The 17108-nt window shown below is 31.4% G+C and overlaps 1 protein-coding gene and 1 long non-coding RNA gene across 2 annotated transcripts in view; one reads left to right on the top strand and one right to left on the bottom strand.

The window, feature by feature from the left end:
* Positions 1-211: 211 nt before the first annotated feature.
* The window catches only part of LOC139905298 (uncharacterized), a 295920-nt gene continuing 279023 nt past the window's right edge, over positions 212-17108 (bottom strand). The window contains exons 2-3 of the long non-coding RNA XR_011779939.1: positions 984-1123; positions 212-920 (exon numbers count right to left, since the gene is read on the bottom strand). This is a non-coding gene — a long non-coding RNA (uncharacterized lncRNA). The remainder of the gene's footprint in view (positions 921-983; positions 1124-17108) is intronic.
* LOC121119078 (12S rRNA N(4)-cytidine methyltransferase METTL15) lies at positions 4895-10615 on the top strand. The gene has a single exon (XM_040713697.2). The coding sequence runs from the start codon at positions 4895-4897 to the stop codon at positions 5957-5959; it is 1065 nt and encodes a 354-aa protein (XP_040569631.1). The 3' UTR covers positions 5960-10615.

The raw sequence follows: 17108 nt of genomic DNA, 5'->3' as shown, positions 1-17108 counted from the left end.
CTGATGTGATTATCATCTGCCTACTTTATTATGATTTTTGAGGGTATAAGGAAAGTATTTATTATCAAAATGTTTAATGAAGATTTACTACGTATAATTTGACTTCGACGTTTTTTTATCCGTTACAGTAGATTTTATAACGTCACACTCCATGAAATTGAAATTCGTTATGAACCTTATTCTCAGAATAATAGCTGATGAAACGACAAAGTAGAGTATTTCAAAATATATTTGAAGTTCCAAGTTTAAAAAAGAAGACTTTAATTAAATATAATCTACATAATAAAAAATATACCATCATACATTTATGTTAAATATACATAATTAAACAATTGGAATCATATAACTAATAACAATAAATGATAAATACAGAATATTGAAAAAATAGATTGATTTAAATAATATTTTCTTGTTCTGACATCGGAATCGAGTTAAATATGTCATAACTTAAGGTTGCAAAACACAAGCCAGACGTGGAGTTTAATCAAAAAGATCATCACCCCTTTTTCATCATGTGGAAGATGTTATATACAATTGTGCACAGGATAGATATATCTCTACCGACGAGATCTAACTAATTATTAATAATAAAGTAAATGTCAACATCATAAAATTAGACAATAAATATACTTAAAAAAAAATGTTAGAAATAAATCCATCTTAAAGATTTAGAGCAAAAGCTGATTATGTAGTAATGTCTGGCAATATTACTCCTTATTAAGAGCATCAAAAAAGATATTTCCCCGTTATTTATGCTTATATAACAACATACTATTATCATGAAGGATATACACAATTGCTAATTATAATGCTACACCCAATGTAACTACCCCCGTTGTTGTGACCATTTAAGCAGTTGTTTTTGCCTTTTATGAGTTTTCTGAACACCATTTCTTGGAGCCTATCAACCATAGCTAAGCCTTAAATGATAAAAAAAGTAACATTTATTGACTATGTAATATTGGAAAACCTAATGATCATACCCAAGTCTTTAAGCGAAGAAACTAGTCTCAGACAAACTAGTTGCGAACCATCCAAAGCTACTACCCCCGTTGTTGTGACCATTTAAGCAGTTGTTTTTGCTATTTAATGAGTTGTGTATCATAATTCTTGATATGTTTAGCTAAAATAGAATCATATTTTAGGGTTAGATTTAAAAAATATTGAATACTTACTGTTAGGCAGTACAAAATTCAGAGTTCCATTTCGAAATTAGTAAATATTTTATACTTTTTACTGATAACTTGATCGTCATATGGTGTGGATGACTCAAACCATTTTAATATGTATTTCTATAAATGACATCAGTACCAACATCCTCCATTAATTTAATGATGGTTCCTCGGGAAGGGATAGGTTTACCCGTGTATTTTTCGATAAATTTTTTGAACGTAGATGATTAGCAAATGGATAATGGATAAAGATGCAATAAGCATCTTTGTGAGATCAGAGTTAAAGTCTGACTTGATGTATTCATCATTAACTTGATTTTTTAGATGAATATCCATGCTCTTAATATGAGATGAGGATAATGAGTGGCGTGTAATTCTAGACAGGGGACTAAAGGCACATTTATATCGACAACCCATCTGTTTCTCATCCGGTAAGTATTTTCCAAATTCCTAGGCCTCCATTTTCATAAATCCAAACAGAAGGCGACGTTATTTTAGTCATTTTATTCAGTTCTCTATCGAATATCACCATCTAATATAATATTAATAAGGATAATAAAGGCGGGAATGATAACGTTCTTGATTGATAGAAGAAGATGTATATTATTTAATCAATGATGCCATAAGTATTTATTCTCTTCTCCTCGCACGTTTTTCTATTCTTACCAAAATTATCACCCTTACTAATAGATGATTATAACTCCTAGAATATTAGAAAAAAAAGGCTGGAAAAAATTAGCTATATCATCATGAAGATAAAAAAATCAAATTGAAGAAGGAGCAATAAAGTATGTCAATAAGAAATACACACATTTTTTATATGAACAATTATTTTTTAGGTTACTAGCAAATGGTGCCCTCGTTGTAGTGCTGAATAGAGGAGAATAGAAACAAGGAATGAAGGCAGAAGAAAAGAGACCGAAAGAAAGATTTAGAGAGAGAAAGAGGGTGAAGAGGGAAGAGACAGAAAGAAGGGAGAGGAGGTTTTTCCTTTTATTTTCGGTCCAAAACAGGCTTTTAATTATCGCAAAGGCCAAAAAACATGTTCCTAAGAACATGCTTGAATATTTTATACGTATATTTGCTAAATTTTGTACTGATCTGTTCGACCGTTTTGAATTCCTTGAGCCGCAGACTTATAAATATATAAGATACATTTGAACTATAAATTGCTTGGTAGCAAAATATTTCAAGTATATACTTGAATATAAAAATATCACACATATTAATCCAAAAATTATATTGTTCAACTAGCATTAGTAGCCGGAGTTAGTATATACTTAGTAGTCCGGAGTTATTAGGTATCGAACGAAAAACAAAACTTTACTTTACATATATTCAAGATAACCTCCCAATAAATCCTCAGTGTTACTCTCACACAACACTAACAAGTAGTTACTCAATAAAACCAACAACAAAATTTGCATCGCTAAGAAATGCTTAAGATTTACATCCATGAACACAGTTACTCCTCCATTCAATTCTTTTTTAATATGAAGGGCCTAGCTATATACGCTGATTGCTACATCGATATTTCGTAGATCAAGTATTCCATATAATGCTAGAAACCTATAAGCGAAGGTTCAAGCGCACCCACTACATGGTAGGCAGACAGGCAGACCACCTGTGTTTTATTATTATCGAACCACGTGCTTTTAATGATAAGGAAAAATGAATTAATGGATCTAATTAATAGAAAAATAATGTAATCTTTTTTTTTTATGTTATATGAGAAAAAAAGTATGTTTTTCGTTGCAATATTGATTACTGCTAATTATAAATTATTCTAATTAATAATATAACTTCGATTAAGTAGATATCTTCTACAAATTAGGTAAATATTGTATTTATTAATTTTGGACACATCACACGATAATAAAAAAAGTGTCAATGCTAGTCATTGTATAAATGAATGGACCAATGTGTATTCTTTAATTAAAACAGTTAAATTGGTCGTGAGATACTAGTAAAATCACGTCCTATAAAAGTAAAATAGTAAAAAAACATGACAATGATATATTATTACTAGTACTAGGAAATTTGCTAGAAGGAAAATTGAGGAAGGAGAAAGATTGCTACCAAAAAAACCTAATTTTTAGTTAGCTTTGTACATACAAAGTTACTTATAACTAAACCTATGAAATTTCCTAAAATCACCAAAGTTTTGATATTTGAATTTTGTTTTGTTTTTGAATTTAGTTAATTGAAAATTTATTTCTTCATGCAATTTTACTATAATAAAACATATAATATGAAACTTCAATTGCATTTTTTTTTTTTTTTGCCCCTTCAAAAAGCGTTTGATTGAAAATAAAGGAAAATGCTTCAAATTTATATTTATGTGTTTTGCCTGGTAATTTCTACACTCATGCAATTTCCCTCGTACCTTTATTAACCCCAGAGAATTGTGTTTCCATGAGATGGGGAAGTCTATGAATTATAAATTTCCGAGATGTATTGAAAGCTATTTTAGCGGAGTGGTTTGTGAAACTATTAAAAAGTAAGGACCGATGGGACCACTGCGTCAAAGATAACACTCTAGATGAAGAGAACTGTCAAGGCATGAAATCGATTTGGCGAAAATTAAGCACATTTTGTTATATCAATTAAGTATTTTTTTCATGTTTCTTTAATTGGTTAGATGGAGTTCCACTGATTAATAAGTAAACACTATAGTATTACAATTACTCCAACTAATCTAGGAATCTTGTGTGAATTCCATATACATAAAGTATGTTTTTCTCTAGGAATCACCGGGGCACAAACATTCGCACAATGAGTTCAAGAGAATAATTTCTCTAGAACGCCTTGTCCATGAGCAATTGTGATGCAAAAAAAATAAAAATGTTCCATTTGGTTGAGCTATTATGTAACCTAAATACACCTCTAGTTGAAACATTTACAAACGTGAATCCTTCACTTCTGAGAAATGGCATGGAAGTTCTTTGAGACCTAAAAGGTTTGCATCAAAATCTTCAGTCAGCATTAACTTTATAAAATAGTAATGTGGTTACAAAGGAAAAGAGTTGCTAACTACCATGTTTAAATGATCTCCCATTCCAGAGTCTTGTAAATAACATAAATGTTAAATCAATTTGAAGATTATGGTTGTATTTATCATTTAATAAGTAAAATGCGTATTAAATTACAGAAACATCGATATCTCTGTTCATTAGGTCAGTATATGCTACATAAATCTTCTTCTTTCAGCCTCTGATAAATGATTCGTGTATTGATTTGTGACAGGAACACTGGAGGTACCAGGAACCTATCAAATAATCCTATTTGTTATTTTTGCAGTTCAGAAAGAGACAGCTTCACACCTTTCAAAATTTTTGAATAATTTAAATGGGCAGCAAAAATATAAAATATTTGGTAAAGATAAGATTAGTCTTAAATAAATTCCAATCTTCATGGAAAATGATGGTAACACAACCTTATCCATTTTAATGAGGAAATTCTATTAAGTAACGTCAAGAAGCGAGTTATTAGTTATTGACATATTTATTGTCAACTACAATTATAAAATTTACAGTCCTACAAATATGACTCTTGTTTGTTGAAATATAGTAGCTCAAATCATATGTAGCATAATAAAACAAGGAATAAATTGATCAATGATCCCTAAACATAATTTAGTCACTTTCAGTGAGTTAAAGTAAACAGTCTATCTATTACAGGCCTTCCAAAACCTCCTTTATTTACATAATTTGTTAATTAAAATGGCATTCAACTCCAAACTTAAGAACCTCAGAAAAATTTCAAAAGTTATATTTCCCGGTGCAGTATGCCCCATTGGGAATAATGTATCCCATACTCCTATATTTGCAAGAGAAGTATTAGACATTTTGAGACCCAAGGGAGGTCAAGTTTTTGTGGATGCTACTCATGGAACTGGAGGACATACCCGACTTATTTTGGACAAACAAAAGCATGCAAGAGTATTTGCATTCGACATAGATGATAACTCAATTGAGTTAGGCAAGAAGTTGGGGAAACTCTATAAAATAGATTCTTTACATGCTTCTGTTTCTCGATTTTCGGATTTATCCAAACATTTCATCAAATTGGGTATCAACGAACATACACTCGAAGGATTTCTCATTGATTGTGGAGTATCTGATCTACAATTGAATGATCATTCTAAAGGATTTTCCGCCAAGGGACCGTTGGATCTCAGAATGGATCCTCAGAGATTACATTATTTAAAAACAGGACTTGAAGTACTTCAAACCGCATCACACTCGGAGTTATTGAGTCTTCTCATCGACTATGGAAATTTGAGTGAATACGCCCATTTGATAACTGACACAATACTTAATACACGATTTATGTTTAATCACACATTTATTGCAGAGAAACTCTATGAAATCCTATTAGACTCGGTAAAATTCTCAAAAGAAAGAAAATCTTTGTTTCTAACGATAAAACAAGCCTCCAAATGGGAGGACAAAATGACGACTTTCTTACTAGAATCTATTATTACGGCTCTCAGAATATTTATCAATGATGAAGTAAATCAATTAAATATAGGAATCAGAACTGCAAGTCATTTTCTAAAACCTGGTGGACTTCTCATTGTTATCGTCAGAAATGAAGTAGAAGAAAATGAATTTCAAAGAACCCTGACGGAATTAAGCCTTAGCAATCCCAATAGTAGTTCTTCAAATGTTTTAAAAACTTATAGAATGAGAAGACATGTGAAAAAATTTGAACTAGGAATAACTGACCAAATTCTTCATCCAAGAGTTAATTGTGCTAAAATGTTCGTCGTTTCAAAAGCATGAAGCACATATTTTGATATAATTATATTTAAGTAATATTTATTAGAACTGGAACACAATTAATACAATATTGTAATACAAAGTAGTTAATTTAACGTAAGTATAATATTATACTCTTTATTTATTCAATCGTAACTCTCTGAACCTTCCGTGGCGCAGTAAGTAATTATTTAAAATTTAATGAACAAAAATATTTTTTCCTAATTTTTCATTATTAGAAAAATGATATGTTTTAAAAAAAACTCTAATGAGATTTCCTTTTAATACGCTTATATTATATCAGTATTATTAAATAATGATATCCTTTTCCTGATGTAAAACACACTTAAAATACATTTTTCCATATAATAAGAACCATATTGTACAATGTACATAGATTAATAAAAAAATCCAATGTGTGGGGTGAACCCTAACTATCAGTTTATTTTGAACAGCTGTGGAACAGCAACTCAATGATATTATCAACTCACATTTTATAATTAGGTAGTCAAATGGAGGGGAAACAACTTTTACAAAATTAATTTTTGTCAATTGGAAAGACGGTAAAGGACAATCAACTTTGGATCATCGATCTTTCCCGTACCCAATTGCAATCACCAACCATTGCTAAGATTGTGGGAGTCCACTTTAGGATTGTAGCCGCACTGTGGCCCATAATAAAGCCAGCCAAAGTATTGGATGACTTTGTAGTGGTCCTCCCACGAACAATAAGAGAAGGCCGGATTTCATGGAGAGGTTGCCCCCCATCTGGGTACCTCCTGGGTACAGAGAAATACGTCTTGGTGATCATGACAAATATGAAGGCATGGCTGGAGGGCAACTAACCATCTGGGTACTATGTCTGGGTGCCAAAGCCATCACCGCGAAGAAAACACAAAAGTGGCTCTCTGAAAAGCTAGAGGACTTTGGTGAGATGTGAGAAGACGTCCCTTAATAAACGATAAGTAGTAACTTGATAGTAGTTATTACCAGGCTTGTACCTGTTCAGTCTTTTCCCGTTCATTGGTTCATTTCGTAAAAACTTTCGGTTCGCTGTTCATACGTTAATTTTTCTCCCTCTAATTCGTGTATTTTTCCGTTTAATTGTTCATTTTTGAATTATTTATTTATTCATTCAATATTTATCTAGTATAAATATTCCAACTTACAAAATAATAATAAATGTATAAACCGTTTTTTTGTTTCTCAATACATAAAAATGAGCCTCAACTTACTATAAGAAAAAAAAGACAATCCTGGGTCCTGAAATATACAGGGCTCCGACAAACTGGGAAAAGTGATGGTCTCAATTTTTGTAAAATGGTTTTTTATTTATTCCATTTTTTTTTTTTTTAAACAGCGTCAAACAAGCTACCAGGCAGTGTTTTACGGTAGCCAAGAAAAGTTTTTAGAGCCATTATTTTTATTCAAGGTAACCTCCAATTTATTTTCAACAGCCTTCGTCCTTTAAAAAACAACTGAACATACATTTTTGTTTGAATAACCTTATTTACTAGGAAGGCCGACCCATGGCATAGACAATATAGGTAAATGCTAATAGTGCAGTTTATTTAATGGGTATCATAATGTGTGTGTGGGAAAAAAAGTGAGCCTGAACTTAACCAGACTCTTGGTGTTGGCTTAATTTTTACAACATGATAGTTGGTCCCATAACACTCAAGCCTGGTCGGGCTTTAATTTTTAATTGTATGGCCTAGTCGGGTATCATTTTTTTGGAGATACTTTTTTTTAATGGCTTTCTATTTTTTTCAAAATGCTGTAAATTCCTCGAGTAAGCTCATCTCATATATACCCACAGTGTGCTTAGTTTTTATATAGCGTTAACCTCTCCAGAAAGGTGGATTCTGTTTTGTAATAATTTGTATTATTATAGTAGTCTAGATACTTAAGCAAGACTTAAATGTGGGGGTGTCTTCTAGTCAATAAGCCTCAAAATTTGCACATATATTCTTTGACTTTTATTTAACAATTAAGTATTTACATACAAAAAGGTACACCGAGATTACGAGGTGGTCAGGGCAAAGTTCGAGGAGTATTTCAGTCCAAAGAAGAGCGTAATATTTGAAGTCTATATGTTCTATTATGTAGGAAAAGGAGATGCAAACACTTCCAAGGACTTATATTCGCAGATTCAGCGAATGTCTGCAAATTATGATTTCGTGTCTCAGTGGGACCGACACTTAAGAGACAAATTAGTAGTCTCTATATTGGACTCTCAAAAAGACTTAAAAAAGACTGCGCTGTTTAGGGCAAAGCTCACATTAGAACTATACGTATGGCAAATGTGACAAATATGAGGAAATAAAAAAGCTTCTAAGGTCAATCAGGAACATCTACAAAGAGACGGATAGTCTGAAACTGGAAAAGATAAAAAGTCCCAGAGAGAAGTGTAGATGGTGTGGAGCTAGGGAACAGCACAAACAATCAGAATGCCCAGATTAAGAATACAAGGCAAAGTATAAAAGTGTGGAAAGGTGGAACACTATGCAAGGATGTGCCATTTGAGAAATATGATGTAAAAAGCCTTTGTACATTTTTATAAAGAAAACTTCAACTTATTTCTTTTTGAAATTGGGGGGGATCTAGATATAACTTTATTATTCTTCAGCAAGTTTAATTAAATATACAATGTAAGACTTTTTTCTTACGTTATATTATTAATTTTTCAAGAATATTATTCTGTGTAGATCAAGATCAGCCTCCAATACAAGAAGACTTGCTTCAGAATCTCAAATGACGACAGAAGGTAATGAGCAACACCAAAAATTATTTAGAAAATCTTTAAATTGCAATTCCTTCCAGAGTTTGAGGAGAAAATACGATTTGATTAGATTTTTAAAATTTTTAGAAACTCCTAATATCATTATATTATCTGACACGACGTGCAGTTTAGAGAATCCCTTTTTCTTTCAAGAATGCTATCTTTATTTCCCACGTTTGATAGGTACCTCTTACATCCAAAAAAGGGAGTTTCACTATTGATTAAAAAAAACTACAAGCAAAAATTGAATACCGTTGTTCTGATGGTAATCTAATCAAGGTCCGATGTAGGGTGTGAAGCTCTCTGTTTGATGTAATTGGGGTATACGTGCCAAATTCTGACTATCCTTTTTTTTTTTTTAACGAAAAACTTTCAACCTTTATTTGACTTGTACCAACCATAATGAGTGGAGATTTTAATATAAAACTTAAATATGGTCGAGATTCAATTCAGCGTACAAGGAATCATCATCCTCGAACTACGGCGTCCCTCTTTTCTATTTTCAAGACCCACTGGTTTTACAACTGTGCAGACTTAGTAAAAGATTATAGTCATATTTGTTTACTGTGGATAGATTTTCCAGACCTGTGTCCTCGAGAAGATATCTTTTTCTCCATAAAAGTTATCCAACAGACACATTAAAGTCGTACAAAGTGATAAATACTAAAATATCTGACATATCTGACCATCGTGGTTTATTTATTGAAATGAACCCCATTTCAAGGAAAGCAAGAATTAGAGGTATTTAGAAGTTTAATTCTTTACTACTGGAGGAGATTGATGTGAATGATAGAATAATTGATAAAATAGAAAATGCAAAATCAAGAGTTAAGAATGGTAGTGACTTTTTCACTGAATTGAAAAAAATGTGTATCCAAATAAAAGGTGTTTATTCGACAAATAGGTGCAAGACATGCAGAGTAGACAACTGAATGAAATAGAAAAAAATAAAACCTGAAAATGTTAAAAATATATGCTGGGCCAACTTTATTGAGAATCAGACCTTTTTCATAGAGTTAAATTGAAAATAACGAGCATCAATGATTTATCGAAATCAAAATTGTAATAATTTCAGTTTTAAAAGAAAAATAACCTTTATAATAACTTATCAATCATACTTAAAAATGGTATAGAATCGAATTATCCTGAATTAGTTTTCAAGGAGATGTTTGTTTTTTTACTCCAATATGTATAATTGTATCGACTGCAAACATTCATCAAAATATATGAGATACAATTTAAGAAAGGCTTCTTTCTGTGAATACCTCAGATGCAGGTGTGATAAAGAGCTTTCACTATCAAATGAAGATTACAACGTGGTTGAGGGTCACCTTTCAATAGAAGAGATTATACGTACTATTAATAAAAATGCAAAATTAAATAAAGCTCCTATTCCATCGAGTTTTACCTTTGAATTTTAAAAGAAATATATCTCCTATCTTTCACCGATTTTACTCTTGTTTTATGAAAAGGTTCTTAGTGTTGGTTTTTCTCTGACTTTGCTTCACAAAGACACATCGTCTTGCTTCAGGAACAAAAAAAGGATAGTAGATTTAAGAAAAATTTAAGACCTCTTGTTATGCAAAATTGCTAGTACAATTTTTTTTTCATTTGTAGTCTCTAATCGAATACACAAAGTATTAAGTATATTAAAACATATTAAACTTTTACATGGATCACAATATGGTTTTGTAAAAAAACAAGATCATGGATAGTATCCCTTTTATACTACAGACTCTTGTCTGATGGCAGTGGATTTTGCCAAGGCCTTTGATACTTTGTCTCATTAGTACATAATTAAAACACTGTACCGAAAAGGATTTGGTGATTTTATAATTGGTATGATTGAAGTTACCTTAGCGCGTACTCGTACAATGATTAAATGTAAAAACGAATTCGAATATTTTTCGAACAACAGGGGCGTTCGTCAGGGAGATCCTCTGTCCCCAATACTTTTTATTATATGCTCGATGGGCTAATACAAGAAATAGATCTTAGAGATGGAATAAAAGGCTTTCAGTTTCCATACTCAAATTTAAAATGTCTATGTTATGCAGACGATTTAACAATGATATTTTGCAGGAGTCCGTATAAGACAATTAATTCAATCAAAAATACGTTTGGGGTCCTATCTTCATTCTCTAAATTATCTGGTCTGTTGTTAAATGAAGAGCAACTCAAAATTATCAGTCTTTATAACGGGTTACCTGGAAAGGCTTGGCCTCATTTTAAATTGAAATCAAGTTACAATTCTTGGGATCTTGGAGAGGCGAAGGAAGTTGCGAAATGAATGGGAAAGAGATTTGTAAGGGAATTAGGAAAATGGTTTCTTATTTAAAAATTTTCAATTTAAAAGTATGGGATAGGAACAGGGCATGGAATATTTATATCATTCCTAAAGTAACGCACCTCTTCCGTGATACACCTTTCAACAACAGTATCGCTAGGGAAATATAATGTCTAGAAGATTCCTACTTGAAATTATTGACCAAAAAAAACAAAAACATAAACCACCAAAGAGTCCATAGCCCATTGAACTTGGGGGCCTGGGTGTGGTGGATTTCGTTTTTCTATAGAAAACTCTGAACTTCTATTGGATTAGAAAGTTATGGGAATGTGAGGACTATTGGAAAATTCATTTAAATGAATTCTTAAAGCTAAACCACTTGGAATTTCAGCTAAGCCCTCTTTTGGGACTTTTGGATGTTTTTTAAAGTGTTATTATTATACTCGGAGCGTCATAAGATTTTTGCAATGGTGCTACTGCGTGCCAATCAAGGCCAATAAAAAAATAATTTTTCAAAAATTATAGAATTGAAAATTTAATACATACCACAAATTTTAAACACCAAATTTAAAATATCACCTCTGAAGGGATTTCTCGTTCTTCTAAGTTTATAAAGCATGCTTGTTTTTTTTTTTTATCTTCAATTCCTTGAAGTAGCTCGAATTAAACTTTTCATTGAAAATCTCACTGACATAGTCAAATTTATTTTTTATCAATACTTATGACACTAAGTCCAGTCGATGATTCTCAAAAAATAAAGTTTCTAAAAATGTAATAGGGTCTTGGCTCTTAATAGTTTCATAGTTAGGAAGAATTCACATACTAAAAACTGATTTCAGGCATTTTTCTTTTTAGAAAACAAGTTGCAAGATACAATAAAGTTGTCAAATGCTTTTGAAGTACATTATCTAACAAAATCCATTTTGCAATTAATGATTAATAATATGAATTGAAAAGCCATATTGCGCCCAATAGAAATATCATCAATCAAATGAGTGTTTTAAACTAAAGTTAAGATTATTGGATGTTTCAACTCATCCCGGAAATTTGAATATAAAGCCCATAATTGACCAAAATATGTCAATGAAATATTAATCTTCTTCCTCCTATTTATTCAAGAGTATTTTTGTGACACACCAGATATTTGCAAATAAGCTGATATGCCATCAGACAAATAATGATAACAATTTTTTTTTTTGTGTGTATTGCTAGAATGAAGGTTTACTTATCTTTTTTGCTGCATAAACATCGTATAAGTGTGGATACAATTTTTTTATTAATAAAAACTGTATATATTCCTCAATGAAGCCATAAATGCGTGTTTGAGTGCATTTTTTGGAAATTCTGGGAGCTCAAGCCCGATATGAATATGTTTACGCATCATTTTATAGAAAAGTTCCATTAAACATTCGTCCAAGGCTACATCTGAAGAAAGGGACTTACAAAACGGAAGTAGATGGACCAACCGGAGAAGTTAAGTCAATTTATATGAGAATAAAAAACATGGACAATTTCGAAATAGATAGCAAAAAAAGTTCAGAATATCTACAACTAATACTTTTAAAAAACAGATTGGGTTAAATTAAAGATATGTATCTTCATGTTCATTCACGTGGATGATTTCTTTCCAGAACGATGACCTAGAAGCCGAAAAATTATTTAGAAACTATAAAATGTATGGACAACTTCAATCTATGTGTATGATGCAACTGGCGACCCGTATCATATATCTCAAATTATCCTTGTTGAAAGATGCCTCATTAATCATAGATTTCGCAGTGTGCATCACCAATGTCAAAGATGTTTTTGGCCACAGTCGTCTTAATTATACCGGAAAAGATTGCAGATCTTCGAATATGAGTATTTTCTCAACAAAAAAAAATCAGGGATAACTTGAAAATAAAGGCTGATTCCAATGCACCTTGATTATCTCCAAAACTATCTAAAACATTCGATGATGATAATGATAAAGTAAAGACATTAATACTAACGAAGCTCTTGAAGAGCCCACCAAAAAAGACCCACCTATTCTCGAAAAAAAATATTCTATCGAAGACCAAATCTTAAAGTAAAACTGACTTCTACTAATAGAATAAATTCCAAACAGGAAACGATAAGACTCTAAATGAAGATGGTAATATAAAATCAGGTAATGTAAGAAAGAACATACATTATAAGCAAGCAGCCTATAGTACTATCAATCCAGAAGCACCCCCTCAGCTAAAAATATCCCGAGGGTCACCATCATTATCAATTTCTGAAAGAAAATGTTCTTCCTTCAAGAGCCTCCACCTGTCACCAAATGGAAATCCTCCCTCCAAGAAACAGAAATAATAAATATGACAGTGTCAACTTTTTAATTTAATGTTAATTATCTACAAAGTTTGAATCGGAAGTGTAATCTAGCTAGACTTTTGAAGTACCTATCTTTAACTTACATAGTGATACTAAATAATACTAGATGTTGCATTGAAAAGCATTTTTCTATTCCTGAATGTTATGTATCCTTCTCATCATTTAACGTATCTAATTTCACTTCAAAGAGAGGTGTTTCCTTACTTATCAAGTCGAGCTTGACTCCAAAGGTATTATTCGGAAATTTAATAAAAGCTCCAGTCGAATATTTTGCTGCTCTTTTTGACAGAATTGGTATATACGGCCCCAACAACAATGGTCCAGTCTTTTTCGAAGAGAGGCTCATGTCTATCATTTCAAGCAGACCCATCATCATGGTGGAGATTTCAACATAAAGCTCAAAGTATGTAGAGTTTTCAATTAAATTCTGTAAATGACCATCCTCGTGCTACTAGAGTATATAAAGCTATAAATACCTTCGTTTGGTTTCCTTGATGTTGTAAACATTATGAATAATTTAACTCATACCTTCTACAAAAAAGACAAACATTATGGGAAAATATTTTCGCGTATAGATTTGTTCTTGATTAAAGGTTTTCGAAAGGAATCAATTTTTCCTTACAATATCATTACAGTTATCAGATCATAGAGGCATTAGCTTTTAAATACATCCAAAACTAAGAGAAACGAGAATGGAAACTCAACTCCTCAGTCTTAAATGACCCGGAGACAAATGAAGAAATTATTTATATTATCCAGAAGACATATAACTCCATTGATCCCCACACGAAAATATTCACCTAGCCCAAAGCATGCTCTTAAAAATCAAAAACCTATTAAGAAGAAAAAGAACTATAAAAGCTGGAAAACCCCAACAAGATTTTGCTAGACTAGAAGAAATCACAAAGAGAGAATGAATGACGATGGAAAAAAGATATATAGGAAACCCATTTTTTATCCAAAATAGAATCTATTGTTTATTTATCTCATTTAGGGCTACGATGTCTTGAAGAAGATAAATGAAAGAACAAAAAGATAATATATCACTCTTTACACCGACTGGTGAAATATCTGATGATCATCTGTCAAAGAATTTAACAATATGTTACTAAATGTACAAATGCATTTATTGCACTAACAACGCTAGTTGTGCAACGTGCAGAAATGTTAAGAAGTTCTGTCGTAAGGAATGGAGATGTGCACCTGAAAAATCACTTTCAGTTTATGAGAATGATATTGATTCTTTAGAGCAGCATCTTACGAAAAAAGAAACGCAGGATGCAATAAATACAAATGTTAAAGTTAATAGATCACCGGGCTATCTGGTTTTACCTTTGATTTTTATTATAAGTATGCAAATTTTTTATCACCCATTTTACTCCAATTTTTAGATTTCGCCTATGTTGAACGCATTATTCTCATTTATAAAGAAAATAAGTATCCAATATATTTTTTTTAATGTACACCTTTGCCTATGCAAAAAACTACCTATAAAAATCTTTTTCTACGTGGTGACTAGTTGAGCAAAGTTTTGAAGCAGATATTAACATCCGGCCCAATATGGTTGTATGAAAAACAAATTAATGGATAGTTTACTTTTTACGTTACAGACCTTTTTAGAAAAATATGACAAGGTTTTTCTTACGACTTTTCGTTTTTCTGAAGCTTTTGATACACATCACCACAAATTCATAATTGAAACATTTTTTTTTAAATTAGTGATTTTATCGTCAGGATGGCTAAGGCTCTTCTAGCCAAATAGCAAAATATAGTTCTGTATGGAAACGAATCAGCTTTATTTGATAATTGAAGAGGTGTCCGACAAGGGAACTGCTCTGATTTTTATTATGTGCATCTACCCTTTAATCCAGAAAAATCACATGGATGGTTAAATAATTGGTTTTTCATCCTTTTCTTCCTACCCAAATTGTCTTTGTTGTGCATATGTTTTTTTGTTTTTTTTATGAGATTAACTAGGAACAATAAAGTAATTTAGATAAGTTTACGTCTGATAAGATGTTTTTCTATAGTTTCTGGACTAAAAATAAACCACAAGAAAACTAAAATAACAAAATCATGGAATCATTGAAAAAGCATGCCCAACTTTTACCCGACAGAATACATGAGGCTATTAGCGTCTTGGATTTGGACCAACTGTGTTGAAAAAAATGTAGAAGAAATTGCCAGAAATATTACATAAGTGGGCTAGTGGTTTTTTTCAGTTTTCAATTTTAACACCTGGGACAAAGTCCCCGCCTGAAATACGTGTATAATTTCCAAAGTGATTTATGTGTTACGAGTAACTCCCTATAATGAAGAAATTGCCACCCAGATTCTCATGATGGAGATGACGTTTTTAAAATTTTATACGAAAAAATATATCAGTGAAGAGAATTCAAAATCCTCTGAAATATGACGGTTTTTCCGTCATTTATTTTAACGTTTTATGGCACTTCATTCCTACTGGATAGGGAAACTTTGGACGGAAAAAAAATTCTGGAGTGCTCATTTATCAATGCTGTTAGTTAACAGGTACACAAAAGAACCCTACAGAAGTCATAGAACGGTTCTGAAAAAGTTAACAGCTTACTCGAAGAGGATCGAAAGACTATCAAGGGAGATTGCTCATACTTTCTACTCTTTCAAAAGTCAATTAGGTGAGAAATTAGGTCAGCATATAATCTTTTTTCGAAAAAACAGTATATTCATGAGTTATTCGCTGTTAGATAATTTCTTCAACAGCATAGCGTCATCATATTTGTATAAAAAAAAATTAAATTAAATGGTGAATATGTTCATATGAGCAAATGAAACCCCTTTTGTCTTTTTATTTATTTACTATTGAAGCAAAAGTAAAAAATAAAATATAGGCTAGGAGTACTGTACATTATATCGGAAAGACATAAATAATTCATTGTTTGATATATTTTAGAACAAATTCAGGTAAACTCTTTGTCCATATTTGACTGACTGAGAGAGGAAGACAAGGAGAACCAACTCCGAAAATCTTCAATATATACAAACATGCATAAGAAAGTTGTAAATTGATCAAAATATATATAAAAGTATACAGTATTAAATGTCTTTTTCCCCGTAAATAACAATTGGAAGTGAGGCAGTATTATTCATCAACATGAAACCATCATATAAGGGAAAAAAACAACCATGAAAATATCATTTTTAATTAATAATATGTATCTACAAAATTGTACGTCAACATGAAAGCAAAATAAAAGAATTTTTTCAATGCTGAGTGTAGATTACATTTGTATTTTTTTGACAAACTATTGTCAAGTTGTATTCATAAAGTGCTCTTATTAATAGACCCTGCAAATGGCACTTTAAAAAATCATTATTAAAATTAAACAAAGTAAAAGTTGGTAAGTTTGATTAGAAAGGCAATGTCAGGATCCAAATAAGTATCAAAAATTAAATAAAGATTTTAAACAATAATGGAATGAAGCAAATATGAATGGAGAACGTGCTTAAGAGAACTCAATGTGCCTAGATTCGCATCTTTGTCGTTCCAAGAGAGAAATAAGTAATTTATGTATATGGATTTCACAAAAGATTCCAAGGTTTTAGATGGAGTAAATGTAATACTACATTGTTTATTTATACTTAATCAGTCCAACTACATCTCTATAAATAACTCACCATGGTATAATTTGACCTCGTCCCCAATTGTAAGTACATTCTGGTGACAGAGTTTCCTTTTTTAACTCCTTTTTTAATATATAAGATAAGGA

The sequence above is a fragment of the Lepeophtheirus salmonis genome, chromosome 5, assembly GCF_016086655.4.
Source record: "Lepeophtheirus salmonis chromosome 5, UVic_Lsal_1.4, whole genome shotgun sequence".
Classification (NCBI taxonomy): domain Eukaryota; kingdom Metazoa; phylum Arthropoda; class Copepoda; order Siphonostomatoida; family Caligidae; genus Lepeophtheirus; species Lepeophtheirus salmonis.
Note: the sequence above shows the minus strand (reverse complement) of the source record. Positions and strands in the feature narration are given on the sequence as shown.